The sequence below is a fragment of the Euprymna scolopes genome, chromosome 41, assembly GCF_053919585.1.
Source record: "Euprymna scolopes isolate OS-2025 chromosome 41, ASM5391958v1, whole genome shotgun sequence".
NCBI classification, from domain to species: Eukaryota; Metazoa; Mollusca; class Cephalopoda; order Sepiida; family Sepiolidae; genus Euprymna; species Euprymna scolopes.
In genome coordinates this window covers 65286773-65304995 of record NC_136522.1, presented here as the reverse complement: position 1 = coordinate 65304995, position 18223 = coordinate 65286773, and the positions used below count along the sequence as shown (strand labels likewise).

General features: G+C 34.1%; 1 protein-coding gene across 1 annotated transcript in view; it reads left to right on the top strand.

The window, feature by feature from the left end:
* LOC145266562 (TNF receptor-associated factor 6-like) overlaps positions 1–18223 on the top strand; it is a 40085-nt gene that overhangs the window by 17151 nt on the left and 4711 nt on the right. Inside the window, exons 4-8 of the mRNA XM_080122380.1 lie at positions 11137–11194; positions 12853–12957; positions 14331–14489; positions 16359–16523; positions 18015–18187. Of these exons, the coding sequence (XP_079978506.1) occupies positions 11137–11194; positions 12853–12957; positions 14331–14489; positions 16359–16523; positions 18015–18187 (660 nt within the window). The remainder of the gene's footprint in view (positions 1–11136; positions 11195–12852; positions 12958–14330; positions 14490–16358; positions 16524–18014; positions 18188–18223) is intronic.

Genomic DNA, 18223 nt, shown 5'->3' with positions numbered 1-18223 from the left:
ACTTTTGCAAATTACGAAAATTCCACCACGACCCCAACCTGAAACTGGATAACAAGAACATCCCACTCACCGACCAACATAAATATTTAGGTATTATATTCGATAAAAAATTGAACTTTATACCGCATATAAAATATTTAAAAGCAAAATGCCAAAAGACAATGCAATTGATCAAAGTCCTAGCACACACCGATTGGGGTGCAGACAAAGTCACATTATTGAAATTATACCAAACTCTAATCAGATCTAAAATGGACTATGGATGCTTCATCTATGGAGCAGCAAGGAAGTCCTACATAAAAGAACTAAATACAATCCATCATCAAGGATTAAGATTAGCCTTGGGAGCATTTAGAACCCCTCCAGTAGAAAGCCTCTATATAGAGGCCCATGAGCCTCCACTGATTCTAAGACGACAGAAGTTAGCGCTACAATATTACCTAAAGCTGGTATCGTGTCCAACAAATCCTGCATACCAATGTACCCTCCACCCACAATACACACATCTCTTCAACAAGAAAGAAAATATCATCAAGCCCTACAGCCTCCGGATAAAAAACCTTCTCACAGAAGCCCAAATGGACATTACAAAAATACATAAATATAACAAATCAAAAACTCCACCCTGGATGATCAAACAACCACACATAATATTAAAATTAAATAAATATCCCAAAACGAAAACCCACCCATCAACCTTCCATGAAGAACTACTTATCATCCAGAATACATACAAAGAATATACACAAATTTACACTGACGGATCAAAAGATGGAGATAAAGTAGGATGCGCAGCCATCCACAAAAAAATAAAACTAAAGAAAAGGCTCCCAAACGAATCTTCTATTTTCAGCGCAGAAGCAACAGCCATAGATTTGGCACTGAATATAATAACCAATGATGACCATCAAAAATATATCATATTTACTGACTCACTTTCAATACTCATATCTCTAAAAGAAAAAAAAATGACAAACCCACTTATTACAAAATTGCTAAACAAAATAGATGCCATAACCATGAAAAAAAACATTATCTTTTGCTGGATACCAAGCCATATCGGCATATACATGAATGAACAAGCAGATAAGGCAGCAAAGGAAACTCTGCAACAAAACCACATAAGTGGAAAAATCCCCTATACAGACCTAAAGACTAAAATAAACACATTTTTGAAGAGAAAATGGCAAGAAAACTGGAGCTCATGCACCAAAAACAAACTATTCCAAATAACACCAAATATTGGAACGAGAAACACCAAAAAGTTAACAAGAAAGGAAGAGGTAGTAATGACCAGACTGCGAATAGGTCACACTCACATCACCCACTCACATCTACTAAAAGGGGAGGAGACACCAAACTGTATAACGTGTCAAGAACCCTACACAATACACCATATACTGACAAACTGCATTGACCTTGAACAAATCCGAACAAAGTATTACCAAGAAAAAAATCTGAAAACAATATTAAACAAGATTGATCCCCAAAAAATTATCAATTTTCTGAAAGAAACTAAAATATACTCAAAAATATAAGGAAAGACCCCCCCCCCCCAAAAAAAAAGAAAAACCTTAAGAAGAACAAACCAATATTTAACACAACATAACGAACCTTTCGGCATTAAATGACCCCAAAGTGGTTGATATGCCGTAAAACAGAACAAACAAACAAACAAACAAACAAAAATGGCAAAATACATCCATATGACGTGGTGCATCGGCTTGAACCAAAACTTACGAAAAAAAAAAAATACTGTATGTATGTATTTATGTGTGTGTATATATATGTAAATGAACACTTAAATTTAAGTTGTTTAAAATTCAACATTATTTCAAGCGGTTAATGGTAGCCGAATGGATACGGTCTCCGCTAATCGAGCCAGAGATGTCTTGTGATGCGGGGTTCAAATCGTTCGACTGGTAGTAATCGTGACACCCTGCACTGAAGATTCCCGAAAGGATGAAACACTAGTGTCTGTAGGTATTTAATTATTATAGCAGAAAAATATATATATATATATATATATATATATATATAAGAACAAGTATTTAATAAAACATGTTAAACACTTTGAAAAAGAGTTAAAAACATTTAATTTTAAAAAGGGAGCACAAAATAAGTGGATAGTCCTTAATCAGGAGTTTTGAAGAAATACTTTCCTTATCATAGGGTAGGGATTAGCAAAATGCGGGATCGGATTAATATATATATATATATAACTTGAATTCCTTCAGCTCTAGCTGAAACTGAAATTTATGAAGAATTCTTGGTAAAATTTAATACAAGAAATAGAAGTTCGTAACAATTTAAATGAGTCACTCGGCCGTAAGCATGAAGCACAAGAACTATATTGTCCTCCGATTGATGCCTTTACCATATTTTTGCCACGTATCTCCATGTGGTCTTACTTTTGGGTGATTTTCAGCAAAATCTAATGGTCGGAAAAGGTTCTATGTCCCAGAAAGTGCTATTTTTGGCAATTTTGACACCTTTTATGCCCCTGGGGATGCTACCAGAATTTCTATCAAAAACCTAAGAATGTTACATTTTCTCTCTTGGGTAGTTGTAACTTCATGAAAAATTTCAGAAAAGTGTAGGACGTTACAAGTGGACCTATTTGTTTCCACCATAAGTCTCATCAATAATTCAATGATCATCGAAACGTAGATTGGTCCATGTAGGGCCCTTTCTGATGTTTATGATAATTTATAGAAGTTTTACATATGTATTGAGCACTGTTGAAATATATATATTTATACTTCTATAAATTTTTTTTTTGTATTGATGTTCATATTAAAAACCCTTTTTTTTTTTTATTTAAAAAAGAATACAATGTTATATATGGGTCGTCAAATTGCAGTCATCTACAAAAGATCTAGCTAATTTGCATATTCTTTTAAACATTCATTTAATTCCCTAATAGTTTTTTCGGTTTTCTTATGGGACGGTCATCTTTAGTTAACTATTACGTGTAATTACATTCATGCAGATATTCTACATGATTTATACTTGTATAATATTTGCGAAAAAAAGGTTATAGTAAACACAAACCTCTTTCGATATATATTTATGTATGCATACATTTGTTTTAAAATTTTTGCCTACCAAACTCTTGTCAGTATTTGGTCTTTTTTTTTTTTTTTTTTTTTTTTTTTTTTTACAAAGGCATCACCACATTATCAAGGCCCAGAGGCCACTCAAGGATAAGGGTTAAAGAGTGTACAGTAGAAGTTGGTCAATATAGTAATCATTAGTAATGAAAATTTGGTAAATTTAATAACTTATATGGAACGGCTCATCAAGAACTTATTTACTTTAGACTTGAACAAAACCATATTGTAGTCAGCCGGAAAGCAGGAAAACGGAAGACAATTCCACAGGCGTGCAGTTCTAAGAAAGAAGCTTTGTTCATGGAATCTACGTTTAGGTTTAGGCACAGATAAAGAGTGGGGGAAATTATTGATAGTGTTTACAGCTAGACGAGTGTTTCTTGTGAAAGTTTGGCGAGGGGGGACCATAGATTGAAGCTCAGTTGAACACTTTCCATGAAAATAACGATACATCAGAGACAAACTCGCAACATCTCTTCTGTGAGATAGAGGTTGCAAGGAGGAGAAAAGGACATCTCCTACGAGGCTACGAAGTCTATTTTGAACTCTATCAAGGCAGGACAAGTTCTTTCTAGCAGCTCCTGCCCAGATGTGGCAACAGTATTCCATCCTTGGACGTACCTGGCTCTTATATAGATAGAGAATAGCATCAGCAGTGAGATATCTACTGGATCGATAGAAAGATCCCACCATTTTTCCAGCGGCCTTGGCAACAGATTTGATATACGTGTTCCATTTAAGATCAGGAGTAATGGTCAAGCCCAGAAGCTTGTCAAAACTTGAGGCCTCCTGAAGACGAGAGCCATTCATTTCAATTGATGACAAATGTGGATTAGAATGTTGATGATGTAAAGAGAGAAGCTTGGTTTTAGATGCATTAAAAGTAACCAGCCACTCCTTTCCCCATTGTACTACGTGCTCAAGATCAGAGGAGAGAGAATTGGAGAGAACTTGCTCGTTTACTGTCTTAGATGTGGTACCATAAATGGTAGTGTCGTCAGCATAAATGTCTACAAATGATGTAAGGATATGATTTGGAAGATCATTAATGTAGATCAGGAAAAGAGTTGGGCCCAGGATGGATCCCTGAGGGACACCGGCATTAATATTGTGAGCTTCTGATTTTTGCCCCTCAACTACTACTCTTATGAATCTATCAGAAAGAAATGATTTAATAATTGAGAAGACTTTTCCAGCTATACCATAGCTAGCGATCTTATGAAGTAAACCTTTATGCCATACCCTATCAAAGGCTTTAGATATGTCAAGAGCAATTGCCCTAGAAAGATTGCCACCGTCGAGAGATTTGCTAATCCTATGCGATATAACTGTAAGGACATCTGCTGTAGATCTAGCAGAACGGAAACCATATTGAGTGTCACTAAGAAGGTTATTTTTGTTGAGATGTTTGATTACTTCTGTATTTAATACAGATTCTAGCAACTTACTCATGACGCACAGGAGACTTATTGGCCTGTACTGAGAGGGGGATGAGCGATCACCTGAATTCTTAAATACAGGGCATACTGATGAGATTTTCCAGGGAGATGGGAAACTATTCTCCTTAAGACAACGTTTAAACAGTTTTGTAAGTATGGGCGCTAGTTCAGGTTGAAGTTTTTTGAGTACTATAATTGGAATACCATCAGGGCCAGTTGCTTTACTGGAATCAAGGTTTTTGATTAGCTTGGCAACATCACGTACAGATATACGTATATCACATAGCGTGTTTTCTGATACAAGAGGAAATATTGGGGGTTGGCGGTCTTGGTCGCAAAGGGTAGAATTAGCTGCAAAGTTCTTGACAAAGAGTTTGGCTTTGTCTGATGCTGACGAGATTACCTCAGATCCATTGATAATAGTTGGGATGGAGCACACGCTTCTGTTCAGGATTCTGTTTGCTATTTGCCAAAACTGGTGGGAACCAAGCCGCTGCTCAGCTACTTTGGACTTAACAGATTGAGCATACAACTCTCTTGCGTTCCTTATTACTTTCTTACAATGGTTGCTGGCAGTCCTGAAAACGGCTTTAGTTTCCATACATCTATTACGTTTGAAGCAGTGGAAAAAGTGATTTCTGTGCGCAATGGCAGCAGCACATTCTGGAGAGAACCATGGCTGGCTGTTAGGTTTTTGCTGAAATTTTTTAGAGGGTATGAAATGGTCAATACCTACAATTAACCATTCAGTTAGGTCTAATACTATAGAGGACACATCCTTTTTAAACATGGAATGCAGAGGTAGATCAGATATAAATGTACGGAAGCTATCCCAGTCAGCCTTAGTGTATCGATATACTGTACGATGAAGAGGTACGTCTGGGGACTTATTACATTTCATTTTTATCTTAATTGATACAACAGAGTGGTCGGAAGATCCAAGAGGCGACAGAACAGAAACTGAACATAGTTCAGGGCAAGTTGTGAGAAAAAGGTCTAGTAGGCTCGCATACTGGCCGTCATTATCGGGCACACGGGTAGGTTCCTGAACAATCTGAGTGAGGTCATAGGCAATGGAGAAATCATGACAGAACCTCCCCTCATCATCGGTCTTGTTTGAGTGGGTCAACCATTCGACGTTGTGAACATTGAAGTCTCCACATACGTGAATGTTAGCTGAAGGATAAGTAGAAAGGACTTGGTCAATTTTCTCAGATATGCTTTGAAAGATAGTAACTCCGCTGTTGTGGGGGCGATAGAGAGTAAATATAAATGCAGTAGTGTGAGCTAAAGCAACCCGGAAGCACATATAAGGTAAGTTAGGATCTTCCCTGGAGATGTCCCTCCCACATGGAAAGCTATCTTTAATATAGGCACATATTCCATGCCCATGGCGATCTTGGGGGTCAGATTTAGAAGTTAAGTTAGAGTATCCTGTAATTGCAAACTCATCAAGGGAAATAGCCTGTCCAATGCCAGTTTCACTTAAAAATAAAAGGTCTGGTTTAGTCTCCTGTAATTGGGTTTCAACCTCTGGAAGGTTAGAACGTAGACCCCTGATGTTGGAGAAGGAGACATGGTAGTAGGGGTCTACGTTGGAAGTTGGAGAACCGGGTTTAATCGTGTATTTTTTCTTGAAACTTGTCATGATGAAATTTTGGAATTTGTGGACTAGGTCGACAGATTTACTTAGAGCAGGACAGAGAGGGGAAACTAAGAGAGAAAAAGAAACGAAGAATTTTTTTTTTTTTTTGTACCACATGATAAGGTAAAGCCGTAACAATTACCCACTAGTATGGCATCGAGAGGCCCCACCAGAAGCTACTGCATGGTCCAGATTCCATTCACCAAATGGCAATACAGCAGCCCCAGTACTTTGCACCTGCTGATAGGACAGCCTCCTTAGTGGTTAATCCAAGGTTCGGGTCCCTGACTATCAGGCGGATAACGTCAGCCCAGACAAAACGTTTACCTCCAGCACCCTTACTAGTGACATGGCTACAAGGATAGACATAGAAACAGAAAATTTCCACCAACTCTGCCAACTGTTCGCGCAAAAATACTGCCAACCTAGAAAACAGCTTTTTCTTCTCCCTTTGTCAGAAAAATCACTCATTTAAAAATGAGGACTGAGGGACAAATAAGAAGAAGCGAGAGTAACAGGAGCTGCCGATAACGCATCCACAATGCGTTTTCTACTCTCCATTAAAAAAAAAAATAAAAATAAAAAAATAAAAAAATAACTATTAAGTATTGTACTTAATAAAAGTCCAACGGACCTGTTTAAGGGAAAGTATGGTGATAGATTCCCCTCCCACGAACTAAAAATGAGTACAATTAGGTAATCTATTTTTGCAATCAACTCGGTAGATAAATAAACATTTATGGACGAGAAAAAAAAAAAAAAAAAAATTAAAGCTAGCATTTAATACAACAGAAATACATAAATTAAATACTGAAATAAAATGTAGTTATTAATATTTGAATCTTAAAATAAAAAGTGCGAATTAATAGAGAAAATCACTTATCACAACAACGCATTCCGTCTCCAAACTAGTGAAGAATTTAACTTTTAATAGCGTTCAGAAGATTTTTTTTTTTAAATTAACCGTTAAGAGAAAGCGTGATTTTATTCTGAACTTTAACTAATCACGTTTTAAGCAACTTATGATATAAAACAAAATCGGATGGGGGGGGGGGGTTCTTCCGAAGGTTAGTTGGTGACGTTATAAGTAATTGCGAGATAAGATGGGAGCCAGAAATTAGGGGTGGGGGACTGAAAATGATAATATAATGGATTGATTATACAATATTTAAGATCAACTTGGTAGATAAACATTTATGGACGAGAAAAAAAAAAAAAATTAAAGCTAGCATTTAATACAACAGAAATACATAAATTAAATAAAATACTGAAATAAAATGTAGTTATTAATATTTGAATCTTAAAATAAAAAGTGCGAATTAATAGAGAAAATCACTTATCACAACAACGCATTCCGTCTCCAAACTAGTGAAGAATTTAACTTTTAATAGCGTTCAGAAGATTTTTTTTTTTAAATTAACCGTTAAGAGAAAGCGTGATTTTATTCTGAACTTTAACTAATCACGTTTTAAGCAACTTATGATATAAAACAAAATCGGATGGGGGGGGGGTTCTTCCGAAGGTTAGTTGGTGACGTTATAAGTAATTGCGAGATAAGATGGGAGCCAGAAATTAGGGGTGGGGGACTGAAAATGATAATATAATGGATTGATTATACAATATTTAAGATCAACTTGGTAGATAAACATTTATGGACGAGAAAAAAAAAAAAAAATTAAAGCTAGCATTTAATACAACAGAAATACATAAATTAAATACTGAATTAAAATGTAGTTATTAATATTTGAATCTTAAAATAAAAAGTGCGAATTAATAGAGAAAATCACTTATCACAACAACGCATTCCGTCTCCAAACTAGTGAAGAATTTAACTTTTAATAGCGTTCAGAAGATTTTTTTTTTTAAATTAACCGTTAAGAGAAAGCGTGATTTTATTCTGAACTTTAACTAATCACGTTTTAAGCAACTTATGATATAAAACAAAATCGGATGGGGGGGGGGGGTTCTTCCGAAGGTTAGTTGGTGACGTTATAAGTAATTGCGAGATAAGATGGGAGCCAGAAATTAGGGGTGGGGGACTGAAAATGATAATATAATGGATTGATTATACAATATTTAAGATCAACTTGGTAGATAAACATTTATGGACGAGAAAAAAAAAAAAAATTAAAGCTAGCATTTAATACAACAGAAATACATAAATTAAATACTGAAATAAAATGTAGTTATTAATATTTGAATCTTAAAATAAAAAGTGCGAATTAATAGAGAAAATCACTTATCACAACAACGCATTCCGTCTCCAAACTAGTGAAGAATTTAACTTTTAATAGCGTTCAGAAGATTTTTTTTTTAAATTAACCGTTAACAGAAAGCGTGATTTTATTCTGAACTTTAACTAATCACGTTTTAAGCAACTTATGATATAAAACAAAATCGGATGGGGGGGGGGGTTTCTTCCGAAGGTTAGTTGGTGACGTTATAAGTAATTGCGAGATAAGATGGGAGCCAGAAATTAGGGGTGGGGGACTGAAAATGATAATATAATGGATTGATTATACAATATTTAAGATCAACTTGGTAGATAAACATTTATGGACGAGAAAAAAAAAAAAAAAAAAAAAATTAAAGCTAGCATTTAATACAACAGAAATACATAAATTAAATACTGAAATAAAATGTAGTTATTAATATTTGAATCTTAAAATAAAAAGTGCGAATTAATAGAGAAAATCACTTATCACAACAACGCATTCCGTCTCCAAACCAATGTGAAACTTTATATTTGGGTTTTAGCCGGGAAAATCGGTGCAACAGTGTGAAAATGAAAAAAAAAATGGAATTTATAAAATTTTTAAATCATTAGGATATATTGGGTCCAATTTCATTTTCTATATATATAAAAGCCAAACGTCTGTGTGTATGTATGTATGTATGTTTGTTTGTAACGCTAAAACTTTTGAAAGACGGAACCAAACTTGACAAATTTGGTATCATATCAAAGCCCCATCACCCGGATGACAAATATCGAAATTTCAAACAGTCATTTTAATTCCCTAATAGTTTTTTTTTTTTTTTAGTTTTTTTATGGGATGATCCTTAGTTAACTATTACGTTTAATTATATTCATGCTATTTTTCATGATGTATGTATGCGTGTGTGTGTATGTGTGTGTATATATATACAGTGATGATCATATTTATTGGCACGGTAAAATAAAAGTTAAATTTTGTCTAATAAATTCTAAAAAAGGGATTAAATTAAAGAAAATAACAAAGTATATTATGTATTTTTAACTGGCCTTTCCGATGCAGCAATCGGATTTTAGAAAAAATAAATAACAAAGGAACAACAAACATAATTGCAAAAAACCCTTGTTCAAAATTATTGGCACGATTTATTTAATAATCAATTGTATAGCCTTTGGCCTTGATTACCTTCCTCAGTCGCTTTTCATAGTTTACAACCAAGTTGTTGCACTCTTCAGTAGTAATTTTAGCCCACTCTTCCTGACAATAATCCTCCAATTGAATAAGATTCTTAGGCTTCCTTTGCATTACCCTCAATTTTAATGTTCTCCATAAATTTTCAATTGGATTAAGGTCTGGGCTTTGTGATGGCCACTCCAAAACATTAATATGATTGTCCTCAAGCCATTTCTTAGTCAGTTTAGCCGAATGCTTTGGGTCATTATCTTGCATGAACCACCAACGACGACCAAGTGAGAGCTCTTTAGCAAAGTCTTTCAGGTTTTCATCCAATATTTTAACATAATCTTCCTTTTTTATGCTACCTGTGACCTTAACAAGTCGCCCTGGTCCAGAGGCAGCAAAGGATCCCCAAAACATCAAACTGCCTCCACCGTGCTTCACTGTGGGTATGGTGTTCTTAGGCAGGAAAGCTTCGCCAGATTTTCTGTAAATATAAGACACTTTATTATGGCCAAATAACTCTATTTTCGTTTCGTCAGTCCATAGAACACGTTTCCAGAATGCAACATCTTTATCAATATGACGTTTTGCAAAGGCTAGCCTTGCTTTCAGGTGCATAGGCTTCAATAAGGGAGTCTTTCTCGGACGACATGCTTTTAAACCAGCTCTCTTCAAAACTCTACCAACTGTATGTCGAGATACATTCACTCCAGAGGTGCTCTGTTCATCAACAATCTCCCCAACAGAGATCCTTGGGTTTTGTTTTACTTGTCGAACAATTTTCCGTTCATCTCTTGGGGAAAGAATCCTTTTTCTCCCTCTACCCTCTAAACTCATAACGTGGCCTTGCGATTTGAACTTGTTTATTATGGCTCTAACAGTGGATTTGGGAAGGTTTAGCTTCTTTGAAATCTTATCATAGCCCTCCCCATTGGTATGGCATGCTACAACAAGCTTCCTGACGTCTTCGCTGTGTTCCTTAGTTTTAACCATGGCGATTGAAAATTATAATTTAGTCACTTATAATAGTTTAAATAAATCGCTATCTAAAAATTATCTGAAAAAAATTATTCACTGAATTAGCGTTAAACAAGCATAATATGGCTATAAAAAAGTTCAGAAAGCACGTAAACCGGAAATTGATTGATATTATACTGATACTAAAAGAAAAACAAAGCCGTGCCAATAATTTTGAACAAGGGTTTTTTGCAATTATGTTTGTTGTTCCTTTGTTATTTATTTTTTCTAAAATCCGATTGCTGCATCGGAAAGGCCAGTTAAAAATACATAATATACTTTGTTATTTTCTTTAATTTAATCCCTTTTTTAGAATTTATTAGACAAAATTTAACTTTTATTTTATCGTGCCAATAAATATGATCATCACTGTATATATATATATATATATATATATATATATATATATATATAAAAAGTTGCCTACCAAACTCATGTCAGTTTTTCATGTCAGAAAAGCCATTTAACATTTTCAGTTTCTTAGACATTTTTTGTGCTTAAAAAAAACTTGTTTCTTGTATATTTTTCAGAATTCGAGAGAGGACAAAATGTCCGGTCGACAACATACTCATCCTTAACCACAGTGAGGTATCTATATATACATACATATCAATTTTTATGCAAGCATTAAAAAAAATAATCTATACAATAATTATTGAATGGAGACAAAAAAAGTGGAAATGGGAGATCCAAAAAACAATGGCTTCCAATTACGTCTGCATATTCAATTCACATAACTGAATTGTTTTACAAATATTTTAATAGAATATGCTTTGAACTCACTTGTGCCTCCTCGGCATACAATATCCCTGACAAACCCGCTTAGCAATAAAATCTTACTCCCTTCACTGTTGAGGTTTCTAAATGCCAGAAAGCTTTCTATTCTAATAGTTTCTTCCTCCACCCCCACCCCGAACAGCTAGACTTCGGAATTCCCTTCCTGCTACCCGTTTCCCTGGCTATGCAGAAATTTGAATTTAACATAAACCAACATCTTTATCTTTTCTAGGCATGGTCCCAAATAGTAGCCCATTACGTCCAAGTGGTGATATGCCTTGTTAGGGATGGTCATGAGTACAAAAAAAAAAAAAATAAATAAAATAAAATAACTTTCACGTGATTTAAGTCTGGGAGTCGACCGATTGAGAGAAAAACCAACCGTGTTAACTTTTTTTTTTTTTTTTTTTTTTTTCTAAAATAGACAACTGAATGCTAAAGACAAAATTTTAAAACTAGATGCTGACACAACGGTCAAGATATTAGGGTCATTCCAAAAGTAAAGCCTCTTAATTTTTTTTTAAACTTTAAAAGTTGAAGAGCTACAAAGACAGGAATGGTGCCATTAAAATGAGCGACCTTTTGTGTTCCAGAATTTATTTTTCTACATAGTCACCATCATTCTCAATGCACTTTGGCCAAGAATTCAATGACGCATTATCACTCCTGATGCACGCCCATGGCAGGGGGTTGTATTCTTAGTTTCATACCGTCAATGTCTGCAACAGATGAAACTTTCAAGCCATGAATGTGCAAGTTCAGTCATAACAATGCAATTTGCAGTCACCTGATACGTTCAGGCGGATAAAAATAGGAGCCATTACTTTTGGGATGCCCTTTGTAGCTTTGTGCTATACAGTAATGAACATTTTCAAAAATGATTAAAAAGATAATTGCTAAAATATTGGGCTTAGTTTAATATTTCCCTAATTAACATTTCCCTAATTAACATTTCCCTAATTAACATTTCCCTAATTAACATTTCCCTAATTAACATTTCCCTAATTAACATTTCCCTAAGTAACATTTCCCTAAGTAACATTTCCCTAAGTAACATTTCCCTAAGTAACATTTCCCTAAGTAACATTTCCCTAAGTAACATTTCCCTAAGTAACATTTCCCTAAGTAACATTTCCCTAAGTAACATTTCCCTAAGTAACATTTCCCTAAGTAACATTTCCCTAAGTAACATTTCCCTAAGTAACATTTCCCTAAGTAACATTTCCCTAAGTAACATTTCCCTAAGTAACATTTCCCTAAGTAACATTTCCCTAAGTAACATTTCCCTAAGTAACATTTCCCTAAGTAACATTTCCCTAAGTAACATTTCCATTTCATTTTCATTTTCCTTTTTGGATAAGATTTAATCTTTACTGTTTTTACTAATTGCCCTGTTTAGTTGCGTGTTTGTTGTCCTCCGCCTCCCAGGTCTTATTAATCGATCAAGTATGAGTTTTGTTTTTGTAAAGATTTTTACAGATTTGGCTTTTGAGCGCGAAATAAACAACTTGTCAACTGCATGTCCGAATCGTGAGAAAGGCTGCGATTGGTTTGCTGAACTGAAATTATTGAAGGTAATTTTTTTTTTTTTTCTCACATGAAATTTTGCTTTTATTTGATTTTATTAGTGAAATTGCATCAGTACCCATCCTATTGGACTTGTTTGATATATCAATGATCTCGCAAAACACTTAAATCATTCATTGACATCTATGCTGACGACACGACCATCTTTGGCAACACAGCAAAGTCCGTAAATGACAATGTTCTCTCTCTCCTCTGATCTTGAGCGCATGGTACAGGGGGAAGAGGTGGCTGGTCACTTTTAATGCATCTAAAACCAAGCTCCTATCTTTACATCAACACTCTGATCCCCATCTGGTATCAATTGAAATGGATGGCTCTCATCTAGGGGAAATTCCATGTTTTGATAAGCTTCTGGGCTTGACCTTTACTCCTGACCTGAAATGAACATGTACATCAAGTCAGTTGCCAAGGTCGCTGGAAAAATGGTAGGATCCTTCTACCGCTCCAGAAGATATCTCACTACTGATGCAATACTCTATCTATATAAAAGCCAAGCATGTCCAAGGATGGAGTACTGCTGCCACATCTGGGCAAGAGCTGCTAAAAACAGCCTATCCTGCCTTGACAGAGTACAAAATAGACTTCGTGGCTGAGTGGGGGGTGCCCTTTTCTTTTCCTTGCAATCTCTCTTCCACAGGAGAGACGTTGCAAGCCTGTCTTGGTTTTATCATTACTTCCATGGCAAGTGCTCGTCTGAGCTCCAATTTCTGGTCCCCTCCCCCTCGCCAATCTTTCACGAAAACCACCCGTCTAGCTGAAACCACTGCCAAACATTTTCCCTACTCTTTATCTGTGCCAAAACCCAAACGTAGATTCCATGAACAAAGCTTCTTTCTTAGAAGTGCACGCCTGTGGAACTCTGTTCCGTTTGCCTGTTTCCAACATGACTACAACCTGATGTCTTCAAGTCCAACATAAACAAATTCCTGATGAACCGCTCCCTTAAGGAAAACACTTTATCAAATCTCCAACACTAACGTACTGTACACACAATAACCCTTATCCCCGAATGGCTTCCGGGCCTTAATAAGTGGTGACCACCTTGTAAAAAAAAAAACAAAAAAAAACGTCATGTTGGTCTAATACCGTTTTTTCGTTTCCCTTACCAAATTAATGGTAGTGATGCTCCCCCCCCCTTTTTTTTCACATGTGCATATTTTGCGGTTATTAAGAGAGGTCATGCCATTTCATAGTAGGATTGCTGCGTCACAGTGCGTCAGTATCCATCCTTGTTTAAATAAAATGAAAGCTTATTGGCCTGTTTTTCTTTTTGTTTTTTTTTTAAGTGTTGGATTTGACTTATTTCAATTTAATCTTTTATTTATTTTTAAAAAGTACTTTCTAATTTTATTTTTCTTAGGAGCATATCAAAAGCTGCCAGTATGACACCGTGACCTGTGAAGATTGTAAACAAACTATGACCCGCAAAACTGTATCCGAACACAAATCCTCTGATTGTCTGCATAGAATCATAAAATGTGAACACTGTGAGCAAGAAATGCCAGAGGTTGACAAATTAGTAAGTTTTATGACCACACAAACAGAAAGACTCGACACACAAAATCAACAGTAGATTCTTTGATATGATGGGAGTACATGTCTGAAGCACAATTACCCCATGATACTTAACTTTTTCGTTTTAAACTTAAATTCAAGCCATGATCACTGCACAAGCAGTCAGGTCTGGCATATAAAATCAACAGTATGATGGGCGCATTCAAAATGAATGTTTCTGTTTAGAGCGCAATTGAAGCATGATACTTGACTTTTTGCATTTTAAACTTTAATTCAAGCCATCTATACATAAAAAAATAATTTTATAAAATCAGCAATAGGTTCTCTAATGTAAACTACAATGTATTGTGGACTGTCACTGTGGGGAGGCATGTGAAGCTTCCTCCTGGTGCACCACGATCGGTCTCCAACTAGAGCGGACAATCAATTTGATCGAAAATGGCCGATTTCAACGATTTTGATGACAAAATGTAGGAGTGTGAAACATTCGTTGATCATCATTCAATCCTGGGCAACGTCAAGGTAACCATGCTAGTGTGTGTGTGTGTGTGTATATATATATATATATATATATATATATATATATATATATAAATGTGTGTATACTAGCAGGCCACCCAGCATTGCTCAGTCGTAAATTATGCTTAAATATATTAATGCAGATTTCGTATTATATATTGGATCCGATTGATAGCAATGATTTAAAATTTAAAAAAAAAAAAAAAAAAAAATTTAACAAATTATGCCACCACCGAGAATCGAAACCAAAACGTTTAGCTTACAATTTACTTTTTCCTTTGACGAAACTTGAACCAATAGCTATTACATTATGCATGCATATTTGAAATGCCGTCGTTTGACCTAATTCCATTTTTTTTTATTTTCACTTTTGCACCGATTTTCCCTGGTTAAAACCCAAATATAAAGTTTCGCATCAGTGTGAATACCCTATATATTAAGTTTCATATCTGTAGACTAAAAACTGACAGGAGTTTGGTAGCCAAAATTTTAAACCAATATATACGCACACATAAATATATAGAAAGAGGTTTGCATTTACTATAACCGTTTTACGCAAATATTACGCAACTATAAATTGTGTAGAATATCTGCAGGTTAATAATTACATGTAATAGTTAACTAAAGATGATCATTCCATAAGAAAACCGAAAAAAAACTAATTGGGAATTAATTAAAAATAAATGTTTAAAAAATATGTAAATTAGCTAGATCTTTTGCAGATGAATGCAATTCCACAACTCATAAATAGTTCTATTTTCTTTTTAAATAAATAGAAAAAAGGTGGTTTAATGTGAATATCAATACACAAAAAAAAAAAAAAAAAAAAAAACTCAAATTTAAAGGAGTATACAATTCCCTGCTGGTCTTAAAATACACCAGTGACGTGGTACTGACGAGTTATTTCCCTTTAATTATAATTGAGAAAAGTAGTCAGAAGAATCAAAAATAACACGAATAATCAATCTTCATGTCAAACATTCAGAAACAGTTAATATTAATGTATATTATTAATAAAACTTGTGCCTGTAGAGCCATAATTCTAGTCTTAGCAAAATTTAAATTCTTTCAGTTTTGTAAATTAACTCTATGTGAGAGATTATTCCTTTTAACGGTATTCTGATATTCAGATATAATTCTTGTCAAGTTTCTGGTTCTTATGTCTATCTAATAATCTTAAAGCAGCCTCTTGGTCTGCATGAAGTAGATGAAATGAGATTCTGCATTCGGGTTAGTGAAAAACAAATGGAATTTGTAATTTCGTCCCGGGTAGGGGGGGGGGAGGTATTATTTTTTAAATTAAAAAAAAAAAAAAAAAAAAAAAATCTCTCATTTTCATGTCTGCTTTGTCCAGAAACATCAGGTGGTGATGTGCCAGAAGTTCCCAGTCAATTGCACTCAGTGTGGCCAGACTGGTTTTATGAGGGAAAACATTGCTCTACACATTGATGAGAAAACTGGAAATTGTCCAGTAACAATTGTCCATTGTCATTATCAACGATTTGGCTGTAATTTCATGGTAAGTAAACATGCCTTTTTTTTTTTTTTAATGTTTTCTTTTTTTATATCTTTGTAGATTTTTTTTTTATATCTTTGTAGATTTTTTTTTATATCTTTGTAGATTTTTTTTTATATCTTTGTAGATTTTTTTTAATATCTTTGTAGATTTTTTTTAATATCTTTGTAGATTTTTTTTAATATCTTTGTAGATTTTTTTTTTATATCTTTGTAGATTAGATCTTTGTAGATTAGATCTTTGTAGATTAGATCTTTGTAGATTAGATCTTTGTAGATTAGATCTTTGTAGATTAGATCTTTGTAGATTAGATCTTTGTAGATTAGATCTTTGTAGATTAGATCTTTGTAGTTTGTTTTTTTTTTTTTTTTTTAGATCTTTGTAGTTTGTTTTTTTTTTTTTTTTTTAGATCTTTGTAGTTTGTTTTTTGTTTTTTTTTTAGATCTTTGTAGTTTGTTTTTTTTTTTTTTTTAGATCTTTGTAGTTTGTTTGTTTTTTTTTTAGATCTTTGTAGTTTGTTTGTTTTTTTTTTTTAGATCTTTGTAGTTTTTATTTTTTTTTTTATTTTTTATTTTTAGATCTTTGTAGTTTTTTTTTTTTTTTTTTTTTTTTTTTTTTTATGGGTTTTGTTTTTATCTTTGTGGGTTTTTTTTCATTATTTTTAAATAAAATATCAGGTTTTTGGGATTATTTCCTTTGTTTCAGAAGTACAAATTGAATACCTTCCTATATCTTTGTTCTGCTGATACTTAGTTTTTGCTCTTTTGACTTCCTATGACTTGAAGGGAGGATGGAAGTTGATAATATCATAGTAGGATTTCGTATTAAACGCCCCCCAATCTTTTAATATAATGGATTTTATGCAATGCAAATTTTATTGCAGAGATGAACTTTTGGGTTTGTATTACTGTACACATATTCAAAAAAGTTGTCAAAACAAATATATAACAAATAAATGTTACATAAGGCAAGATAAGTTACTTTTCTACCTAACTGGATAATTTTTTAGTGTTATTTAATTAACATGTTTAGTCAGCTCGAAAAAACAGTGTTTACCGATGTATTGGAAAATTCAAAATGGCGCCCTACTCTCTCTCTCTCTCTCTCTTTGACACGGTAATTTTTGGAAAATGAGTTATAAATAAAAAAAAAAAAACTAGACAAAATACTGTTAGAAACCCACCGACTATGTCAGCGAATGTCACGGTAACATATATTGAGTTTCTAACGGTATTTTGTCTAGTTTTTATTTTTAACTCCTTTTCCCAAGCTTACCATGTGAAAGAGTCGGCCATCATTTTTAACTTTCCAATACATCAGTAAACACTGTTTTTCGAGCTAAACAAACATTTTACATTAAATATAAACACTAAAAAGATAGCCAGTTAGATAGAAAAGTAACTTATATTACCTTTGGTAACATTTATTTGTTTTTGACAACTTTTTCGAATTTGTATAGTAATACAAACTCGAACTTTTTTTTTTTTTTAATAGAATCAACGCCAACATATAGTGCATCATTTGACTAGAGAAACCGAACATCATCATTTACTTATTATAAACGAGATGACGCGACTGGAAAGCAGGATAGTGACGATGCAACAAGATTTTACCAACCAACTGATCACTTCACGGGCAATAGAAAACAAATTGCAAGATGTTCAAAGGTAGGGGTTACTTTTTCACCTATGGATATGAGATTT